Below are 22,830 nucleotides of genomic sequence, written 5' to 3'. Positions count from 1 at the left end.
GCTAATGCCCCCAAGCGGAGCCTGCCCTGCCCGTGAGGGTCACTGCCGAGGGATCTCTCCCTGCCCTCACCTCGACCCACCGGCCTTTCCTTACATTTTCTCTCCCTGCCCAGCTGAGGAGGGCAGCGGTAGAGCCGCTTTGGTGGGCACCTGGCATCCAGCCAGGGTCAGCCCGCCACAATACTAAAGCCAAGATTTTCTTTTTCTGTAGGACTTTTTTCTGTTTATTTTGAAGAGTCATCAGGTAAGTGGGACCTGAATCAGCACCATGTTACGGTGGTATAAACCCATGGAAAAGCAAAGCAGTGAATCAGGTGCCCAGTCTCCATAGCCCTCATGAATTTCTGTTCATGCCATCATGGATTCAAATAACTATTTGGGACACTTAGAAAATTAAGATAAATGCATAAGACACCACAAGAGACTTACAGAAAGGCACACAGCATCACCAAATCCTTCCTATTTTAATATTTCCATTTCTCCTAAAATTTTTCTTTAAACTGAAAAATAATGAGAAAATGTGTTCCCTTGAGACAAGCCAGTACTATCAGCTAAGCAACCTCACATTCATTGCAGCACTCCAAGTACTCTGGAATGCTTTTCAGCCCAGAGGAAAATAGTATTAGACAGCCAGAAAGGCTGTCCTGTAAAAGACTGTTATTATGATTTCTAGTCTCAGAAGTTGGCTTAATCCAGCTGAGCACACACATGTTATTTAGAGAGGAGACTGAGCTCAGACACTAGTATCATCATCATCTTTATTCCAAATGAAGAATTCAGCCAGTGAAAGGCAAGTCACGTTTTTTTGTCCCGAGTCCTGCAAACACTGGCTGTTGTACTCATCTTTCCACTCTGCAGCGAGTGTCTGGAACTGCTGAATGCTGAGCTGTTTGTAAGGATTTGCATCTGTCTAAAAAATCCCATTTTCTCTCTTGTCACCTAATCAATCAAACAGCAAAAGATGCACTCTACACCCTCCAAGGAAAAAAGATACGTGCCCACACAAAAGGCAAAGCATTAGCATCAGGGTTAACTAGAGGTTGTAAGCTGCAAACTGTATAACAGGAAAATATTTTTTTCTCTCCTGTCTGCTTGAAATTTCATGCTGCTCTTCCTTTGCCTGTGGAACAAAAGAAGAAGAGGCAGCAGTGCTCTGAGTCGGGGGAAAAATATCTGGGATTGTTCCCTGCATAAGAAAAATATGTTTGGAGGATTACTCAGGGGATTTGCACCTTGATTTGAGGAGGAAACACTGCACAGCTTCTCTCCCAGGGTTTGGGCGGAACAGCTCCCTCCTGAAGGAGTCCTGAAGGACTGATTCTCCCACCCACACCTCCCATGTAAGCAGAACCCACCTTACGCTCCAGCCCGCTGAAGACTTGCAGGCAGACACCCATCCCTGTGGATCAGCTTGTGGCTGGCACCATTGCTTGGGATTGTGGGAGTCTGGCCAAGCCAAAACCTGCCAGGGCCACCACTGCCCCATGGTGGGAGTGAGCCCTCTGGCCCCATCCTCTGCGTTCCCGGGGGTGATACTGCACTTTACCACGCAGCACCTGGAGTGAAGGTACTGCTGTGAATATCCAGCGTAGATGTATTAATTAAACCTATTTGTTCTTGCACTGACAGTGTCTTTGCTAACACTCCTCCTCACCCTCAGCCAACCTTTTGCTAGCCCAAATGGTGTGGCCTCCCTCTGTCCTTCCACTCCTATCCCAGGGAAAGAGCCACTGGGTGCTCAGATGAGTACCGGGGTAGGGAGACAGCTGCTCCCCCACCTCAGTCACACGGGAGCAGCTCGAACAAGCTGAACCCCAGTGAGCAGCAGCTCTGGCCGGGCAAGCACTCCCTCCCTGGCGTGGTTTGCCGTGGGAGACGAGCACAGGGGCCTCAAAATAAATCTGCCTTTTTAAAGCAGAAATGCTAAATGAAGATTTGAGATCAAAGGCTGGGAGCCTCACATTTTGCCAGGATAGACACATCCATTCATGAGATTTTTGGTGTAACAAAATACTTGCTAATGAAGAGGATCATAATCTTATTATTAGTCCCAACCTACAAGAGTATGTCATTCAAGAGCGGGCTGGAATATGCCCTAGTTTAGGAAGTTGCACAGTAGGCTTCGCTTTTGATTTAATGAGCTGTGATTGTGTTTATTTTCGGCAGCAACTATGCCCATTAAATTTTTGTTTAAGGTCTGATAGTTAACGACAGTAATCGACGGGAAGGATGAATTTGGGTTGAAGGGGAGAGAAATGGGGATCGTGTCCCTGGGAATCAGTCTCCAAGCACGCAGACGCAAGGCAGTTGGTGGGCATGAGTTTTCTCAGCTTTTGTGTGGCTTAGCGATGGTACTGGTCAGGTCAGTGAGGGGATTTAGACATGAAAAACGGGAAGGATTTTTGCAGTTATGGAGTGGGGGCAGAGGAGAGGCAAGTGTAAGAAATAAACTGCAGGGGCCAAACCTGCCTCAGGAGGGCACGCAGAACTGGGATGAGCAGCTGTGAGACGGGGTCATCAGTTGTCCTCTGCTGTCAACATCCCAGAAGGCTTAGGATGGGGGGGGGCACGAGAGTAGTGTGCAGCAACTGAGCAAGGAGGCACAGACCTGCCAGGCAAGCAAAATGGGAGAAGGGAGGGGAAGAGAAATATGAACGGGGAATGCATACTGTGAGAAAAACATTGCTATCGGCGAACTAGCTAGCATAGGCATTGCTCCGGCATGAGGTGGCCCCAGCTGGAGGGGTCTGCCCAGTTTAACAACCCCTCCTTCCTGTGCCATTGCCTGTCTGGGTAACTGGAGCTGGGCCATGGAGCAAGCAGGGCAGGGCAGGGAAAGGCAGGGAACGGCAGGGAAAGGCGAGGCGAAGCAAGGCAGGGAAGTGCAGGGCAGGGCCAGGCAGGGCAAAGCAGGACAGAGCAGGATAAGGCCGGGCAGGGCAAGGCACAACCCAGATGTCCCTTCTTCATGCTCTCTTTGCAGTTGATATTATTTTTCTCTGCTTTCAGCTTTATGAAGGATACTCTGCTCTGTGGTTGATAATGTCAGCCCTAAAGTGGTCCAGCACTATTTTCCAGCATCAAAAAACGCACACACAGACACATACATGTGCATGTATGTACAGGCAGAACGGATATCTGTGCAGTGCACGAAGGAAACACAGACACAGACAGAAACACGGACAGGCACACATAGCCCGCTGTAACCCTTAAAAGCTTCCCACGTACAATATTAGAACAAGGAAATAGGTGCAGGTGAACATTCCTTTCAATCCACATTTCCTATGATCCTACTGTACTTTAGATGCTCACAAAACCAACGGACCATCGTGAGTGACAGGAGGCAGAAGAAGTCCCGAGGGTACGTCTGCTTTAGAGATCAAGTCGCAGGGTGTCCATGACCTTTCTAAATGAAAAGATTAAATTCCCCCCCACCCCGTCCCCGTGCTTTGCCCGCACCGAGCCGGCCAGGGCTCGCTGTCCCGTCGCCCAGGCGATGCCCAGCCCCAGCAGGGCTCAGCCACCGGCCCGGCCGTCTGGGCGCTCTGCAGAGCAGTCACCGACCGGCAGCTTCTCAGCTCCAGCGCCTGCAGATGGCTGTGGCAAATGCAAAAAAAGCAGTTTAAATGCTGTTCTATTTTACAAGATGCTTTTTACGATGGCTGTCTGCCGGGGCACCCCCTTGTCCGCAGTGGCACACGGAGCGCGAGTATCCCCAACGCCCCTGACCCCCTCCCCTTCTCCAAAGCTGGAGGCAAGCCCCGGGGGTGGGGGGATGGGGGTCGGGGCTGGGATAGGGGGTCACAGCTCTGACGGCTGCTGGGCAGCTGAAGGGGCCCATTGTGCCCGGGAGGGGGGCGGTGCTGCCCTCCCCGTGGGGGCCGGGGCGGGCCTGGGCGGTGCTGCCCCCCGTCGGGGCCGGGGCCGGGGCGGTGGCGGAGCCGGGGGCAGCTCTCCCTGCCGCGGCAGCCATGGCAGAGGGCTGCGAGAAGGTGCCCATCGCCCGAGCGGGGCCCGACGATGTGGAGCAGTGCCTGCCCCCCGTGAGTGCGGCCCGGCGGCACCGGCGGGACGGGTCGCGACGGAGCGGGAGCGAGCGGTGCGGTTCGGGCGGGATGCGGGGGGCATCGCGTCGGGACCGAACGGGTGGTAACCGGGCCGGATCAGCATGGGCCGGGGCGGGTCAGGACCGGGAGGCGGCGGAAGGTGCGTGGTGGTGGGGTCAGGACGGGACGCTGGGACTGGGGTCCCCGGGCGGGGGTCCCCGGCAGCCGGGGGTCCCCGCCCGCAGCCAGCACCGCGCTCTCCACAGGCCTACGGGGCGGCGGCGCCCCCCGGGCCGGGGCGGCTGCTGAAGGCGGGGGCGGCGGTGCTGATCGCTGGGGCGCTCCTGCTCCTGGCCGGGGCCATCGGCGCCTTCTACTTCTGGAAAGCCACCGAGCGGCAGGTGAGCGCGGCCGGCGGGGCTGGGGGCACGCCAGGGGGGGCGCAGGCTGGAAACTCATCTTGCGGGGTCGATAAAGACCTCTTTAAGCAGATCTTTAATTTTTTCCATGCTTTCAAAAAGAAAACCAATAACCAACAAGCCCAAACCCAAACCAAACCCCAAAAAACCCAACCCAAACCCATAATCATCATCTTCACTGGCTGTTGGGATGGAGCCTCCGGCAAGCACATTTCTTAACAAACATGAAACGTATCTTTGAGAGCACAGACGCTACATTGATTTTTGCTCGCAAATCCTCAGCAAACTCAAAGCCCAACAAGTCCCTGGGGATTCACATCCTGGGCAAACTCCAGCTCTCAGGACAAAAAAAGGCATTGAAATGTGTAAATTCCTTCTTCACATCATCTGCATTCTTGGTCCGGATTCTACCTGGCCCCTCAAATATGTAATGCTATATTTAACGCATTAACAGGCACCATTATTTCACTCTGGTGGTTTGTGTGACTGTGTGTACACACAGGCATTTATGGCTAGCAGCTGTGGAGCAGTTTTTTCAGCCATGATAAGTTTTATTATTTACATTTACTGGGGTACGTGGAAAATCCTGTATGCAAAGAGCAAAACCCAATAAGCTGCCGATCAGTTTAAGAATCAAACTTTGGAGCATTAGAACATGTTAACATACAAACTTTTCTTTCTGTTCACATAAGATTTTTGTTTAAACCGTATTCGAAACGTGGTGGCGCACATGTGAATGTAACTTGCTCCATAAGTGCAGTTAGTATCTTTGAATTTACCTTGGAAGAAATTTTGTACCACTTCCAGCCACACACCAGTCCTCATCAAGGAGAGCCTTGTGCGAATCCCAGCAGCCGGAGCAGAGGTCCTCCTGCGAGGTACACCTGGCACGTAGGGATAATTCAGATAATCAGAAAGGAAATAAAAGGTTTTACACCAAAAAGACAGGACAGGCTGCTGACTTCCACAACATGCTGTAAAAGTCATCTGCTTTTCTAGGCTTTTGAAAAGGGAGAGGGATGCAAACGGGTCCGTAGGCAGGGAGGGGGCACAGCGTATTCAACTCTGACAGGGCGGGTGCATTTGTGGAGTATGGGACAAACTTTTCCTTTTTTTTACTGCTCCCATCACCTAAATTCCACTTTGTAAGATGTGTCACATTCTTTGTTGTCATTAAGCTTTGAAGCTGATCTCCAGGTGAAGACACTGAAAAAGCTTAGAGTAATTTTTCTAAGCTGCCTTCAAACTCAGAAAGCTACACCTGACTTGAAAATGTTTGGGAAGCAACTGTAAAAATGATGTTATGGGTCATTTAAAAAAATAATAATAAGGCAATTTAAAAATTATTATTATTTTAAATCCTTCAATTATCCCATAACTGACAGGGGTAACAAAGTCTCAACTCTACCTCAGCCTGTAGCAGGACAGATGGTGTACATTGGTCTGGTTTTATGGATCACGTTCAATAGGAGTCCTAGACAGCAGAGAATATGGAACTGAATCTGTATAACTGAGGAACCATAAATCTTTAGCATCTTACGTTTTCCTGAGCAAAGGTGAGAGAAGAATTTTGTCTCTAGCTGTCAGTGTAAATTTTTCATTAAAATGCTGTAAGGCTTTTTTAAGGCCAAAAGTAAACTGCTTGTGCAGCACTTTTAGCAAAGCTGCACAAGAAAATCGCAAAACCCCTCCACAGATTGCGGTCCTTCAGCAAATACAAACCATGCTGCAGCTCTCCTCATTGGAAATAGGATAAGAGCAAATACGCTGACAAAGAAAATAGAAGTCTATACAACTTCACATCCAATTTTAACAAAGTTCACATCCATTACAAGTTGGAAAGCATGTTCATATTCAAGACAAACCTGTTTTCCTGTGCCTCAGCAGAACATCCTAAGAGATAAATAGGGGTTGGCCTCCTTCAGAGTAGGATGTTCACTCCTCTGTCCTTTGGGAATCATGCCAGCATAAGAAGCAGTTCCAAAAATATGACCTAGAAGAAGGTTTTTAAGCCTGAGTGAGCCTGGATGTGGACTCACCCCCCATCGTTTTTGAAGTACTGTGAGTACTCCCTGGAAGAGGGACTTCAGGAGGTCTCTAGTCCTACCTGCTGCTCAGAGCAGGGACAGCTGTGGGGTCCGAGTTGGTTGCTCGGGGCCTTACCCAGTCGGGCTTTGAAAATTTCCAGGGATGGAGACTGCACAACCTCTCTGGGCAACCTGCTGCACTGCTGGCCTGCCTCAGTGGTGAAGTGTTGCAGTTGTGTGGTGTTAATTGTTGGAGGTTTATCAAAGGCCTACAGAAACAGAAGGTCAGAGCTGAATGGGGTTATGACAGTCAGACTGACCCACTGCCTGGCGTAGGAGGAAGGCAATAAGCAACTACTGACATGTGCTACTGCTCCTTTATCAATTCCAGGTGTACAACGTTCACTATACTATGAGCATTAATGGAAAGGTACAAGATGGATCAATGGAAATAGATGCTGGAAACAACTTGGAGACATTCAAAACAGGAAGCGGGAGTGAAGAGGCTGTTGAAGTTCATGATTTTCAGATTGTAAGTACCGCCACCTTTGTCCTTCATGTAACATGCTCCAGCATTGGATCCTAAAGATATCGTGCCCTGCCCTGAATTCTGCGCCCTAATCAGTCTCAGGTTCCAGCCCCAGGCTATCCACATGAACACCCCTGCTCTCCCCGGCTTGCTTTCACAGTGAGATAGGCAGTTTCCTCCAAAACAAAGTCTAAGTGCCTTCTGGGGATAGGCCATGCTAGGTCCCACTCCAGGAAGCAGTATGGATTAGGCTGCATCAAGTTTGGCTCCATGTAACATTGTGCATTGTCAAACCATTGAACAGAGCTACAACATGTGCCCTTGGGGTCTTGCTTGAAAAATGTTCTGGCAGGCTGTGACACAGCTCTTGCATGAGTTCATATGATTTGAACTGGAAAAACCACCTCCCCTTCCCCCACATGTCACCATTTTAGGAGCATAGGATCAACACAGTAAGCCAAGTAGACATCAAGGAGAGACCACTAAAAAGTGCTGGACCTGAGCAGCCCTTGCTCTGCCCTGAGATCAGGGATGGGACCTGCTCTGCATGGCTTGGCCTGGGTCCATAGCTCCTGGCCAGGGGAGAGGATGGAGGCATTTAGCATAGCTTATGCATCCGTGCGCTAAACATGGTGCTGGGCCACTTGGGCTGACAGCAAATACATTTGAGTCCCTCAGCATCTTGGCTGTGGCTGCTCAGCGCAGAGACTGGACTAACAGATGCCAAATCTCATCAGAGCTCAACAGCTCGGATAGGGTAATTCACTGAGCTGTACCACCTCTCAACTACTGAAGACACATCTATGTGATGTTACGGAAACCTATTTACAGGGCCCAGATCTCGCAATTAACGTCCTCAAGTGCTAAACGCTCAACTTCAGAGTTAAGTCCTCTGTAAGTCAAAGCAGCACCTAAAATAAAGATGATGTTGCTGGGAAGATTTAGACAGGGCTTCTGGAGCAGCCACCTTGCCCTCACTGAATCTAGACAGGTGAGGAAATTAATCTCCTTAGCTTCTCAGCAAGTACAAACAAGTCCACACCAGGGGACCCAGGACCCTGACTTTCCCAACAGCTGCAGTTCAGCCTTTATGAAACTCTCTCATTATCATCACCCTAGCAACATTATTAGCAGCTGGATAAGAGCACCCATAAGCAGCTCTTTTCATTTGCCTTTGCCATTCCACATCTGCACAAAAGCACCAGCCCACTGGAGAGATGCTGAATTCATATTGCTTCCATATGTGCTGCTGGTAAGCTACAGCCTGTCACAGCCAGGTCAGAAATCAGCTTGCACCACCAACCAGCTAAAGGGACCTCCCAGGGACAATGCCCACTTGTAACTACAGCAGGCTAGGGTCAGGTTCAGTGAGAGCAAAGGGATGCTGCCAGTTGAGTTTTGAGCCAAGAACACACATAAATGAGAAAGAAATTGAAGACACGTGCTTCCAGCGGCCAAGTATTTACGTTAGCAGCTTTGGATTGACTCGCACTGCTCAAACGATTGCACGGTCAGCGAAGACTTGGATTTAGCAGTATTAGGATACTCGTAGCATGCTAGATGCACCACAGAGTCTCATTCCCTTGTGCACCCATCCCTGCATAGCCATCCCCTCTCTCACTGCTCTAGAATTAGTCATTTTGTTTTGATGGGGGTACAGGACTTGTAAGCACAGAGGCTGAGACTCAGGTGCCTCAGTACCATTCATCTCAAGCTGCACTAGGTGCCCAAGTCATCCATGATGCCTGTAAGAGGACGGGGAGAGGGGTCATGATGACACCAATGTACATACCGCCCACCCCACCCCCATCCTGGCATCTAGAGGTGAGGCAGAAAACCAGCACACCTCAAATGGCACTAGATAATTATATTTAGGTGGTTAAACAGAGCTTGTGCAACCCTATGAAAAACAGAAGTTTTGCCATCTACAATGAGGTATCTAAATTCATAATGTGAAAGACAGCTTTTTTATGGGTACCTGAAAACCTACAGCAGAAACATAGCAACTGCAGACAAGGCTCTCATGCCAAAACATTGATGCCCAAGGTGCTGGCGCAGGGCTGGCAGATACAATGCAGGACTTGCAGGAGACCTGCAGCCCTCTGGAGCTGCTAGGATGCTGTTTTTCTCTTGCTTAAAACTAGACATCCATGGTTTAGGCAACTGCATTTCACCCCGTAGGCCAGATGAAGGAAGACCCACACACAGATTTCTGCACCAAATTCCCCATCACGAGCTTCCCCTTGCTGTCACAGCCACTGATGGGACCAAGCTGCCCCCATATTTTTGTAAATCTGTGTCATAAGGGTACCGCACCACCAGTTAACACAGTTTTGAGGCTGCCTACGTTAGGTGCTAATTTACAGTTCAAATCATGTCAACTAATTCCTTAACAAAGCTACTCCAAGTAGCCTACAGCGAGGGCATGGAGGCACTTACATAAAACACCCCCATCTTTCAGAACTAGAGTGAAAACTTCTAGACCCATCTGACCAAAACTGTAAAGCTAAAAGGATGAGGGAAGAGCGCTTCATTGCATCTGGTTTTAAATAAGATTTAACCTTCAGACTGAAAAAGCAGTGGCAGTTTTAGCAGAGCTTGAGTGCTTTCTTGGGGGTGGTGTGGAGCTGGAGGGCTGCGCACAACCCCCGGCCTTCTGCTTTTGCAGGGCATAACTGGAATCCGTTTTGCTGAAGGAGAAAAGTGTTACATCAAAGCTCAGCCAAAAGCTCACGTCCCTGAAGTTGATGCGATGACTAAAGTGAGCCTCTCATCTGAGCTGGTAAGGGGTAACTTTTTTTTTTTAATATATCTTTGTATAGAGAGGGTCATAAAGCAATATTTAAATACAAATAAAAATGACATTTGAGAGCTACTGTGGATAGTGGTAGCGTTGTTGAGGGTAGGGTGGGATAGCTGAGGCTTCATTGACTGATTGCGAGGGGTCTCTGAAAGATAAGAACAGCAAGATTGGTGTCAGATGTGCCACTATAGCCAGGGGCACTGTGAGAGGACACAGATTACTGAGTGGAGGAAGCCACAGACCAGTTTTTACCAGATCTGTAGGAGACCTCAGTGAAAGAAGTACCTGCCTAAGATCAGGCTGTGCCCAAAGCTGGAAGGGAGAGGCATTAAAGCAGCAGGTGCTTTAGTCAGTGCAAAGAGGGATTGTGGTAGATCCAAGGAGATTTCTATCAACACTCTTGAGCAGAAGCAGGGACTCCATCACTCCAGTCCTCTGAAATAGTCAATAAAGGGGAAATGTGGAAAGCGTTATTGCAAAAATTCAGCTAACTCAGAAGAAATGACAGTTAAATCAATGATTTGCCTTCTTTGACAGCATCGGACTTCATTTTAGGACACCGTGATAACCAAATTTCATGGAATCTGCATCACAACCACCACAAACGCTGCAGTTTTCACCGATACACTGCTAGAATTTCTCCTTACGTCACATTTGTAAAAAAGCCTATTGCTTTAGGTGTGCAAAGCCTGAGTTTCCTGGAGCTCAGACCCCCCAAACACATCACTCACACAGGATTAGCTCCAGTGATTCAAGTGCAGCTGAGCCTGGATGCTGGTGGGGGCTCTGCTACCAGCAGGAGATCACAGGAGATCCACAGCCCTTTTCCCTGTTGCTCCACTCCAGAGGAAACAAGAGCAGATACAATTAGCTGGGAGAGAGGCACCGTTAAGGCTGCACCTACCTGCAGCGCTGCGGTGATTACATCCACTTCAAAACGAAGTGGAAAAAGGTGTCTCTAAACCTAGTCAGCAAGGCGGCAGTGATGTTAAAGCCCCCTGAAGTTGGTGGGATTTTCCCCATCATGGGGAAGAAATCTTGTGCAAATTCCAGGCAGAGACCTACACCTCTCCTGCCTTGCCTTATTTTAAAGGCAGTCTGGGCTTCTTGACTTTGTTAGCGCTATTGTCTAAAGTCAAGGTTTCAATTTTTCATCTTTTTGTAAGAACGAAGTCACATTCCTGAAGACATTATCCCGAAACAGTCAAGAAGATATTTCTAATCTTCTACCTGGCTACAGTGGACCTATTTCCTTGTCCTGTTTTCTGTGCATCTTCTCCAAAGATGCATCACCTACACAACTGCTGCAATAAATCGCATGCACCGAGGCCAAAACAAGCAGGTGACTTAGTGCTACTGTTGGGATTCTTACCTTCCCTCATTGCTTGACCTTCCAGGTTAGGTATGACGGGAATAGCACAAAGCAGTATTTATTTCTCTAGATCAAGTCCTCTCCCAGACACATATGTATTTAGGAGAAAGTATGCATATGCTGTTTTCTTACAACACGTATCATAACCAACACTACCTATAAAAATGGTTGATTAAACCAAGATTTTCTAGGTACCCAAACTCTGCCTGCTCACAAGTCGGGATCATCTCAAACAGAAACAAAGGGTATTTTTATTTCTGAAAACTAGATTCAGATATTTCTGATGCTGATAAAAGCTTAAGTGGGAGAATATAAATAAAGAGCACTTCTCACTAGACAGATTGGATAGCGAACTGAAATGACTTGAGACCTACAAAAGAAATCAATAAACACACTAAAGGAACAACAACTCGACAGAATAAATTGATCTAGTCTGTTATATAACAAGTTTTGATAACTTTTATGGAAGCAATTTAGAATTTTAGCTTTGAATCATACTGGGTTTCATGATTCAAAAGTTGCTTTTCTTTTAATATTTCACTGTTGCTATAAAATACTTACACATTTTATGTAAAATAATACTTTGAACTAACAACTTTAAAGAATCAATCACTGGCATTTTCCTACATTACTTTGAAGATATGAACCAAAAACCTGCAGGGTACACTTCAAAAAGGCAGGCTCCTTTAACTTGCACTTCAAGCTTTTGGTCAATTGAATTGCTTTCACCAAACAAGACCTTTAATCAGACCAATCACATTGACTTAAAACTGGAAGCTGGAGCAGTTCTCAGGCTATAATCCTAAAGCTTCTGAACAAGATTCTCCCCCCACCCCTACTGTAAATACAGTAATATCTTGGGAGTACATCAAATGAGTAAAGGGCATGATAAAATATTAGGGTCTTGGTTTTACTGGCGTATTTCATTGCTGCTTTGCTGAAGGTGGTGAATCTTCACAGTTTCTACCACCTGAAAATCTGGTGTTTTGGGCTGAAAGATCTCTGAACCTAGTCCTTACACACGGGGCAAAAGCCTTCCAAGAGAGACAGGTGAAATCTTAGCCCCAGCAAAGCTGACAGTAGTTTTGCCATTCATTTCAGTGGCGACAACCTTTACTCAGGCTTTGGCTCAGTACAATCGTTTCACATTCATGAAATACAAGGATGCTCAGCATTAGCTGCAGCAGATGTTTATACAGTTTGATGCTCAAGAATTAACAGCAAGCAGACACATGACTGTTCACTGATCAGCAAAGGATTTATGCTCTTCTATTTGCAGGAAGATGAAATCATGCCTGTGAGATTTGACGAAAACTCCCTTATCTGGGTGGCTGCAGACGAGCCTATCAAGCATAACAGTTTCCTAAGCCCCAAAATTTTAGAGCTTTGCAGGGATCTTCCAATTTTCTGGCTGCGACCAACATATCCCAAAGGTAACACTTCTTTTATTTGAGAAGTATGTTATCCCTCCCTTCATCTAAGTGCCTTCCCCAAATCAAGTTTGCCACCAAGACCGGCACATCTGGGAAACCAAGATCCTTTCCTCCATCTTCCCAAGCCCCCTTGGGTTGGTGCCAAGATTGCAGGTTTGAAGTTTATTCACACTTACTGGACATTTTCCATGCTTGTATTTCATATAAAATCCTATTTGTATTACACATAAATTTGTATTTATATGGCCCACATTGGTGACTTACTACAAGGTGAAACATTCCCAGGGAGGTCAGCCTCCTACAGAAGCACAAGACAACAGCTTAAACTAGCCCCCAATGTGTTTAGGCAGCTGACCCCAGGTAGCAGGACAACTGTATCTAGCCAAGAGCTGGGGGACGTCAAAAGCTTCTGATCTATCTGGGACCACAGCCTGTCCTGTTTCCTACCCCGCTTCTCCAGAGGATTTCAGTGCAGTGGAAGGACGAGATGCTTTAGCTGGGCAACTGGTCTATGAAGTTTATGAGGGTCCTGGGGCCAGTCCCAGGACTGAAGAATTCCCATTACCCAGAACCAAGCTTAGTAAAGGTGTTCAGGAGTCACCAGGGAGATGACAGCTTCTCCAGGTGACTTCCAGGCCTGGGAGGAGAGAAGATGACTTGAAAAGATTCACTCCTCCTTGTTCCAGTTAATATTAGAACACGCAAAGAAGGGAAAAGGAAGAACCCCGCCCCCCCCCCCCATTTTAGAGCATCTGTTGATCCAAACTGCCAATATTTTCTGCTTTTCTCGTGACCTTGCACATCCCACTGGGCAACAAAAAAGCAGTATGAAAGCTGTCCAGAAGCTGTTTCCACCAGGCTCACCAGCTGCCCTTGGCACCGGGGCACCAATCTGTCACAAAAGCACTTTAAAAAAAATGAGATGCACATGACTGGTCTTGCTAGCGCTGGAAACTGCTGCTGAGTTAACATCAGTGACCACAGGGTGGGTCAAAAACCCCCAACAAATCTCCTCACATGCGTTTTGTCTCAAGGGGAAGAAGCCGGGGGGGGGGCGGGGAAGGCAGTCTCACACCCCTTTGGAGTGACATTGGCTGCAGATACAACACAGGATGGCCAGCAGCTCCCATGGGGATGCTCATCAAGTTTGCCACCACACAGTTCCATCCTTCCCTCTGCCCCTCACTGCCGCCCCCCACCCCCTTTTTTTCATATCTGAAGAAATGACTGAAGCCATGGATAATGTGTGGATAAACACAAGTATGAGCTGAAGGTCATGTTATTATCTCATTATTATTTCTTCAGATAACCAGAGGAGAGAAATGAAGAGAAACAAACGCCAATCAGAATCTAACTTTGGTATGGAAGACTTGGAAGCTGCTACTGAGGAAGTAAACGCCAGGTCACCCACCACGCAGCTGACTCAAGAGCTTGACCACCAGTCTAATGAAACCAGGCCAATGGGACAAGAAACCGATCAAACACTTAATCCAGACAACCCATATAATGTAAGTATTTGCATTGTAATCTTCTTTCAGAGCCCAGAACTGTTGCAGACAGGTACCACTGGTGACACGAGGTATGTCCGCGCAGTCTTTGCCTGTTCAGCTTCCCTCTGAAATTACAGACTCGTAAAATACCGAAGAAGCTCAAAACAGTCTTCCCTCAGCCCTCCCTCCCTCATCCCAGCTTTCATTTCATTAGACTTCAGTCTGAAAGCACCACAAATGCTCGGGGTGGCAAGATGAAGGCAAGTCGATGCCAAGTTGCTTTTCAGGGTTTCCAGGTTCATACGGAAGCAGCACCAGAGAGAGATCTGACAAGGACAGCACCTTCTGAAAACAAACCAAAGCTGGTCTTGATCAGACAGTTAAACCCTATCATTTGCTGACAATGTGAGGAGAGAGCCCAGTAGCCAGAAACATTGCCCTCGAACAGAAATTAGCATCAGAAATGACCACTAGAGAGGAAAACAGTAGCCCTGTCTGGTTGCAAAAAGCTTCTGGTTAGGCCAAATAAATCTGTTTTCTCAGCCTCCTCTCTATCAGGCTAAACGGCCCTGATCTAGCGCAAGCAACTCACAGAGGAGAACCCGTTTAGAGACAGCAACAGCGGGTGGAAGACGACTAGTGAGAACAGGTTTTGCAGTCTTTGACACAAAGCAGCCCACAGAAGGAGCACAGGAGCCGCCCCGCTGTGTCCCAGCACCTTTGCTGTGCTGCAGGAACACGGACTGTGCAGCAGGCACCTTCCAGTCTACTGCACCAGCGCCAGACAATTTACACCCACCATTTGGTGCAGCAGGAGCAAGTCATTTTAATACGACACTGTCACAAGATAAATGCCTCCTGCTTTGGAAATAAGTCCCAGCTTTGACTTGACATTTATGCAACAGCAGGAGATCATTATACTGTGACAGCATTCTGCCGAGTTGACATTCCTTAATTAAACTTAAATTAATCACTCCAAATAAAGTGGATCTAAATCTACTGTCTCACGAGGTCAGTAAAACAGCGGTAGCGCTGGAATCTAACTTCTCCTCGCAGCTACTAACGTGACCACGTCCATGGGGTCTGAGCTGCCCTGTCTTTGGAGGGCAGAACAACGGCCACGGGTCTCTTCTTCCAGCCAGAGCCCCCCTGGGCCAAATGGGGAACATCCAGTCGGGCACTCCGCAGACTTCCCCCAGCCCGCAGGGTGGGATTCACCTTCACCAACAGCTATCGTGTAGATGCCCTGTATCCCAGCTTTCTTTAGACAGATTCATTCGATTCAAAAGGACCATTAATTATACTGTAGGTCTTTCCTGCAGGACGAATTAAATCCTTCCTAGAGGTTATTTCTCTTCACCCACTATGAGTGGGGTGTGAATGACAAGCTCAGGTGTAAAGTTCATACTGCAAGTATCCGAATTCAAGGATGATAAATCCTGCCCAAGGAAGTGCCACCCTCCCTGCTCTCAGGACTGGGAACGGGTTGCTGGGGGCCCAAACGACACCAAGCTGTCACTAGCATCCTGAACAAGCCCAGACAAGAGATGGCACCTTTCCATGCCTCACCTTTTCAGTGTGCTGCTAGCTTTCTGAATGAAAAATGCTCAGGTAAAAAGCTAAGCATTATTCTGGCATTTGCTCTTTGTTGCTGCTTTTCTTGAAATATAACCAATGGAGAGAAGAACAAATGAGTTTCAAAAAGCAGAATATCCACGTTACTTTTTTCCCCCCAGAAAGGAGTAAAGGAATTTTGAAGCCTGAAGGCAGTGTAAGAACCTGCTTTTACATATTTTATGCATGCCTTGCTCCATGTAACTCCATACTGTCGGATACAGAACACACAGAATTCTCACTGTCCACAACGCACCTAAGTGTGGCAGAGGCAGGGGAAAAAAAAGCAGACTGAAAGACAAGGGAGGAACAGTCAGAAACTTACAGGGTAATACAGCTTACTGCATAGTTTCCTGGGAATGCTGTGAAAAGCACTAAAATACAAAATTTAAAACATTAAAAACACAGTGTACACTTCAGACATTGTCATCTACACAGAAGACCCAGATAACTGTCTTGACATCTTTTTCATCGCTAATATTTAAAACTTGGGAGGTTACTGCTGCTAGAGCTTTTGCAAGGACTGTAGAAGAAAAATAATGAAGTTAGAGCTCCCTGTTCTTTCTGTTTCACACGGTAGAAGTGTAGGATTTGTGCAATTACCCAGAGCAAGATAAAAGGAAAAAAAAAAAACCAAGCAGCAAGATGCACGGGTCAGTTAGTGGTAGTTCTGTTCACTTCAACAGGACCAAGATTTCAGTTTTCACCCTTTGTAGGGTTAACAGGAGCATCAGTACATTCTACGTTCCCTGAGAACTAGAGCACTGGGATGACACTTAATATTTTACATTTCAGCAACTGGAAGGTGAGGGGATGGCTTTTGACCCCATGCTGGATCACCTAGGCGTGTGCTGCATTGAATGCAGACGAAGCTACACACAGTGCCAGAGAATTTGCGAGCCTCTCATGGGCTACTACCCATGGCCTTACAACTACCAAGGCTGTCGTACTGCCTGCCGAATCATCATGCCCTGCAGCTGGTGGGTGGCTCGTATCATGGGTGTTGTGTGAGAAAAAGTCATTGGAGCCTTGACAAAACAAGCAGGAATGCAATGACAGCTCACCGGTGAAAGACTACAACCAAAGCAGCAGCACCAATCCTGCCTTTTAAAAAGTCAAAGTTAGCGTTACTGCACCAAAAGCAAGGTCAGATATTCTAACTGTAAATAAAAATCTTAAGTTAATATTCCATTAGCTTTACAAATGACAAGGATATTACACAGCACTTACTGAATTCAAAAACTGAGACATCCCCAAAAAAGACACCATTAAACTTTGCTCACAAACTGGTTTAGCAGTCCAGAGGCTCGCTCATAAATCCAAATTCAGCCCTTCAGAACAAAACCCTCTCCTTCCAAACTACATGTGAAAATTTACATCCAATTAGGCAACTAGCTCAACTTGTACACTTGGGAGTACCTTTCATCCATGTAGCTTACTTAAATAAATCACAAGTTAAGTTGCTCCCCGTTGCTATTCATACCAGGTTGCCAGGTCATTATGAATGGTTATAAACCAATTACAGCATACCTTTCCCACAAAGCTGCTCCAGGGGACACGGGAAAGCACACATTGTGCTAAATCAGAAACAAACGGCAGGAAAGGGGGCTGCAGAAGGGAATCTGTGCCGCCACAGAATCAAAACCCTTCGCACATCCCAACATCAAAGAAGCCCCAGCATCAAAAATCTTGTATCCATGATACCACTGCAGTGTCTAACAATTATCTGCTATCCAGCTACTACAGCAAAAGTATTTACATACAGTTGCAGACCAAAGAGTCTCAAGACCCTTCTGAATCTACAACAGCCACTGTATTTATAAATCCTTGAACTAGACATTTTTGACACAAGATTACAACCCCTCTTTATTCCACGTGGATAGCAGCCATTCACGCTAGCTCCTTTAGCTTCACTGAAGCTAACCTCCGCTCCCCAAAAGAGAAACTGCTTATCAGTAAGGAGGAAAAAAGAAAGAAAGGGTGAAAAAGAAAAACCCAGAAGGGGTGGGGGTGTGTGTAGTTGTTCTAACCTCAACCCTTTGTGCTTAAGCAAACTCTGCAATTATTGGGATTGATCCTATTACATACTAAATTTCTAAGGGAGGTACTAAGCTGACACACAAAGATGGAATGACTTAGGGCTTCTAGCCCTGGAAAACAAAGATGCAGGTATTGCACTGCCTTCATCCATGCTATACAGCTTGAACCCTACCGCCGAGTTTACAGAGCCATCTACATGGGCTTTATGAACAGAATGGTCCAATTTTTCTTAGAGTTCACTTTCTGGAGCATTCATTTTTGTGACTAAATAGCTCTTGAGATGTTGCAAGCCTAGTAATGTTATTAGCACTGCATGACACACAGAAAAGAGGAATTAATTTGACATAATCATGGCTTAAAGAAAATAAAGACAGCCTCATGTGGAATGCTGAACTGCATATCTAAAATGCAAAGTGTTAAATGAGAATAAGATGAGAATAGAATTCAGTATTTTGTTCTATTGTAGCTTTTTTTAATGTAAGCTTCACCTTCTCTTAATCTGAAGAGCAGACTCACTTTGAAATATTTAAATTAAAAACTTTTTAAAGTGGGATTTCAAGGCGGCCTGTTAAATTTGTTTCTGCTTTTTACAATGAAAATGACCTTGATCATTATGTTGTTTTAGAAGTATGTCATTCATATGCTTAGAAAAGTATGTTTTCCTTTTTTTTTTTACTGCAGATTAAACAAATATATTAAAAAACAGCAATTGCTTTCTGTACTTTTTTCAATGTATAAAGTCTAACAGTACCATTGCTTACCTGCTCAAGAACTGTCAGAAAAGGAAAACAAGGGGATCAGCAAGTGAAACACGGAAGGCAAAGTGAAGGGAATTTGACTGTATATGAACTCGACTGTTGCTGTCTTTTGTACCTAAGGCCACCTTGAGGCAACCCATGACCTGCTTCTCCCTGCCCCCTCCAGTAAAAAAAAAAACCACAACCAACCCAGTCTCCTGCTGAAGACAGAAAAAACACCCCTATCTTGTAGGTAATTTCCATGTCTACATGTTCTTAACAAGATTAACTCTTCCTAAACAAAAGCTTGTATCAGCTCCTTTCTATAGGCAGTCACAAAGGACTTAAGCAGCAAAAAAAGCATCCTACTTACGGACTTTCACATACAGCACGTACATCTTGAGAACTCTCCTGTACGCACCATGCCAAGAAAGCCCAAGCGATCATAAGAGAAACAGGTACGCTACTTAAGCGGTCTGTGACTAGTAAAATTGCCAGAACTACAATACCGCCCAAGTACAACACAGAGGGCACAAGTTATCCATTTCCAAAAGACACGCACAAAATGCTGTCCTCAACTCAAGCTTCAAGTAAGAAAGATTGTATTTACCTATATATCAGATTAAAAAAAAAAAAAAAAGTGCTCTTGCTGTGGCAAGGTTGAAAAGTCTTAAAGCGCAACATCTAATTTTAAAGTGAATGTTCTGAAGCAACATAGGAATGACAATAAAACCAATGAGCCAACAGTATGAAAAGACGTAGCAATATTCCCCGCAGTGGAGGCTCAGACAACAGTTTTAACTACACGCAGTGATCCTGTTCAGTACGGTACAGCATTTATTGCCAGTGTCGAAGACCATTTTTCCACTGCCACCACAAACATAGTACCTTGCACACTGAAGAGGTTACAACATGTCTGCGTTTGAGGGGGCGGGGAGGAAGGGCTGCTCCCTGAACCAGACCCTGCACTAGCAGAAACTAGTTCAAACCTCTCCTTTGGCCAAAGTTTAGGGGAGGAGGAAAGAAAGAGAGATGAGTTTGTTATCAGTGGTGTTTCCCACCACAGGTGGCTGGATGTTGGTCAGAGGACCATAATTCTACTACCCTTAAAACTTAAATACCCATGTGATTGTGTAGTAGCAGAATTAGGATGGCAGAGCAGATCAGAGTAGAAAATGAGGATAAACTCAGGCTGGTGGAAAAGAGAAAGAAAACCAGCAACAAAGCCATAGGGTTAAAAAGACTGAAAGCCAGTGACGGCAAGGCACGAGGAATTTCTTCTGTATCTACAGCCCCCTTTCTCCCTACTTACAAAGAATGAACCCGAGTGTCTCCCTTTGTCCTTTTTGATATGGGAACCATCCTCCACTTGTATCTACACTGAGAAAATAAGAAGCTGGGAAGATCTGTCTTCTGCCTCCCATGTAACACTTCATCCCTACTGCAGCACGAATAAATTCAAGAAAGTTTCAGTGAAGAACAGATTAACCACTTATTCTGAGCAGTGGGGGGGAAAAAAAAAAAAAAAAGATAGAGAAGCATAAAACTACAGTTGGCAAAGAACATATTGTTGATTGGCACATCAGTCAGGGTGGACAGAATCTCTGCTCAGAAAGGGCAAGAGTTAGACTGAACCAGGAGCACCACCATGTTCTGCTTCCGAGAGGCTCAACAGATCTTTTACTAACACGGTGTGTATACCAAAGATGAGAGGCAGCCTTAAGCCACAACAGACGGGCATTTTCTATGACCCCAGAACAGCAGCAGAGAGTAATCCCACCTGTGGTATTAAATAGGAAAGCTACTGTTACCTCTTGCTGTCCTGCTCCCATATTTGCAACAGGACTATAGATCAGACACTAAGGTGAAACTGCCTGGGTCTTGCAGACAGCACTATCTACAGATGATCAAAAGGCTTGAGGAAAAAAAGCAAGCCTCAAGAGAAGTTTGAATACCATTAAAACATCATCCACTTTGTCCCTGCAGGTAGTTCTCTGCCTCCAGCCAACTCACTGCCAGTGCTGCAACAAATTGCACTCACTGCCTCCAGCCCCGAAGAACATTCCTTGTCACTGGTACACTTCACAGCCTCTACTCAACCTCCTCCCTTCTCTCCCTATCTTTCTCTTGACCTAGGGCTTCTGGAACCATTCTGTGCACGTGTTCTGTCAAGAACAAAACACATACTGTTCACAAAGTTCACGAAGCACCTTCTTCCCAGCTTTATAAGGAAGTTTTGCCTACTGCTTTGATCCGATCCCTCCCCCCACAAATCACCACCCCACAGCGCAACAACAGCCATCACTATTGGTTTACCTGAATTCTAAGGCAGAACACACAGAGATGACCTGCCTGTGCTCAGAGACACGCTGGAATTATGGTTAGACCTGCAAAACCTGACTTACAGGATTGAGATGGACAAGGAGGTCTATCGCTTGATTGTTACAAGTTTTAGCCCGAAGCTAAAGCATTATATTTGCATTACATATGCCTCGAGTACATTAAGTAGCAATGCCTTTTATTTAACTTTTTGCCTTAAGCTAAGTGAATTGAATCCCAAAGCAGTTGAATAGTACGCATTTAATACAAGACTATATTGTGCTCATGTGACGAAATAGTCCCATGGACATTCTGTAAGTGAAAGCAGACAGAGGAACCCCTGCTGTGTTCTCTTCAGTAAGTAAGAGAACTTGATTGGCAGAAGACATCCTCAAATTACTTTTTCATTTTTATTTAAGAGATTTTTATCTAGGCTTTTCCCACAGCACGTCTTTACTAAGCGCTGTTAAGTGCTCTGAATGACATTTATAAAGTAAGGCTGGCCAGGAGACAAGAACCCAATTTTGTGACAAAGTGAAGCGCTCAGGCATTTGTCTTCCTTCGTCATTAGAAAGCAAGAAATGCCTTTCAGAGCATAAATAAAAAGCAGCAAAGCACTTACCCAGGAGAATCAAGTTCAAGTCCCTGTTCCAAATCAAGTCAACTTCAAAGTTAGCATCCCATATGGACGGGAAATGCTCTACATATTGAGCAACTAGCTACTCAGGATTCTCCAAAGGGCAAGAAACTCCTCACTGAAGCTAACAAATCTTCACTGAAATATGCCACAAGTATATCCTTTGAGAAACATATTCCAAGAAGCAGACATTGCTCAGTAAGAGTCAAGAGGTAAGGCACAACAAAAAACTCCTTGTAAATTCAACGCACCTCCGTTCACTGTATTCAAAGACCAGGATAACATTCAGTCCTGAAGGTCATAACATTTGAGCTTTGGAAAACATCAATCAATTCTGAAGCTCAAAGTGACTGAAAGAGAAATCCACCGCCCAGCTCGCACTATAGGATAATCACGATCTGAACACATCAAGAAACCACAGTGATTGCAAGACTGTAGTCGTAGTCTACAGCTGCCCAGTGTGACAATCTGAAGTTCACAGCCACAGCATACGTACAAAGCCAAGCTCTCTTTTTAAAACTTGTAAGAATTTAAAATCTTGGTATCTATCTACTGCACAGGCATAGTAACAATAGCAGGAAAAACACTACTGCATTTTCTCTGCAAAACCTAGATTCCTAGTCCTCAGGAGGAGCAGAATACATCCTTTCTTCCTCCTCCTTAGTTTTCAATCATCTTTTATATACATACATTTATCACTGTAACAGCTGCGGACTTGTCCTATTAAAACACCTGTTCTAATAGCCTTCATATTTTACAAAACTCCTCCAATTCTCACTGTAGTAAAATAACATATCAAATACAAAGAAAACAGGTAGAACAACAAACAATATGGGAAAACCTACATAATTAGGAATGTAAGGCAAAGTAGCAAATTTAAAGCAGCATCCAGTGGTTAGCAAGGAAGGAAGTGGCTTTCAGGGTGCTGCCAATATTTGCAATTCATGCTGTTTTCTAGAATCTTAGAATATTTATGAATTTCTGAATTCCCATGAGACAGCAGCACGTGGACTAGGCACGCTTACCGTAACTCTGTGAGTTCCTATCTTTCACAGAATAGTTCAGGTTGGAAAAGGACCTCTGGAGGTCACTTTGTCCAACCCCCCCTGTTCTAGCAGGGTGACCTAGAGCAGATGCCCAGGACCACGTCCAGATGGCTTTTGAGCATCTGTAGGCCCCGACAGACTTGTACCCAAGTAGTAGAAGCACAGGCAGCATTTCTTACATGTCTCAGTCCTTTTTCTGTAAATACAATTATTTACAATTCGATCATGATGGAAAAGCTGCACTGATGGAAACAATTAAGGACACATGAACTCTTCTTTAAAATATAAACAGGTTTCCAATATTCTGAAATAACAGAG

General features: G+C 45.8%; 1 protein-coding gene and 1 long non-coding RNA gene across 3 annotated transcripts; one reads left to right on the top strand and one right to left on the bottom strand.

The window, feature by feature from the left end:
* Positions 1–3,784: 3,784 nt before the first annotated feature.
* Positions 3,785–18,469, top strand: CNMD (chondromodulin). 2 transcript variants are annotated; one of them, XM_056329823.1, is made up of 7 exons: positions 3,785–4,043; positions 4,313–4,447; positions 6,884–7,024; positions 9,690–9,803; positions 12,476–12,629; positions 13,935–14,137; positions 16,529–18,469. In XM_056329823.1, the coding sequence occupies exons 1-7, from the start codon at positions 3,972–3,974 to the stop codon at positions 16,742–16,744; spliced, it is 1,035 nt and encodes a 344-aa protein (XP_056185798.1). In that variant the 5' UTR covers positions 3,785–3,971; the 3' UTR covers positions 16,745–18,469. The 2 variants fall into 2 exon arrangements, with proteins under 2 accessions (XP_056185798.1, XP_056185797.1); XM_056329822.1 differs by lacking the exon at positions 3,785–4,043 and having other exon boundaries at positions 4,052–4,447.
* LOC130145224 (uncharacterized) lies at positions 4,593–6,877 on the bottom strand. The gene is made up of 3 exons (XR_008820413.1): positions 6,573–6,877; positions 6,331–6,458; positions 4,593–5,349 (listed from the first exon to the last, which is right to left on the bottom strand). It is a non-coding gene; the product is annotated as an uncharacterized LOC130145224 (long non-coding RNA).
* Positions 18,470–22,830: the final 4,361 nt, after the last annotated feature.

The sequence above is a fragment of the Falco biarmicus genome, chromosome 2 (assembly GCF_023638135.1).
Source record: "Falco biarmicus isolate bFalBia1 chromosome 2, bFalBia1.pri, whole genome shotgun sequence".
In the NCBI taxonomy this organism is placed as follows: domain Eukaryota; kingdom Metazoa; phylum Chordata; class Aves; order Falconiformes; family Falconidae; genus Falco; species Falco biarmicus.
Note: the sequence above shows the minus strand (reverse complement) of the source record. Positions and strands in the feature narration are given on the sequence as shown.

What these genes read in the sequence shown, in the direction of transcription:
- CNMD (XM_056329822.1), top strand. Translation starts at nt 4,169, where the DNA reads ATGGGCCGGGGCGGGTCAGGACCGGGAGGCGGCGGAAGGTGCGTGGTG. An exon ending in GCGACCAACATATCCCAAAG is followed by an intron (nt 12,630 to 13,934) that starts GTAACACTTCTT and finishes TTATTTCTTCAG; the next exon opens with ATAACCAGAGGAGAGAAATG. An exon ending in ATCCAGACAACCCATATAAT is followed by an intron (nt 14,138 to 16,528) that starts GTAAGTATTTGC and finishes TTTACATTTCAG; the next exon opens with CAACTGGAAGGTGAGGGGAT.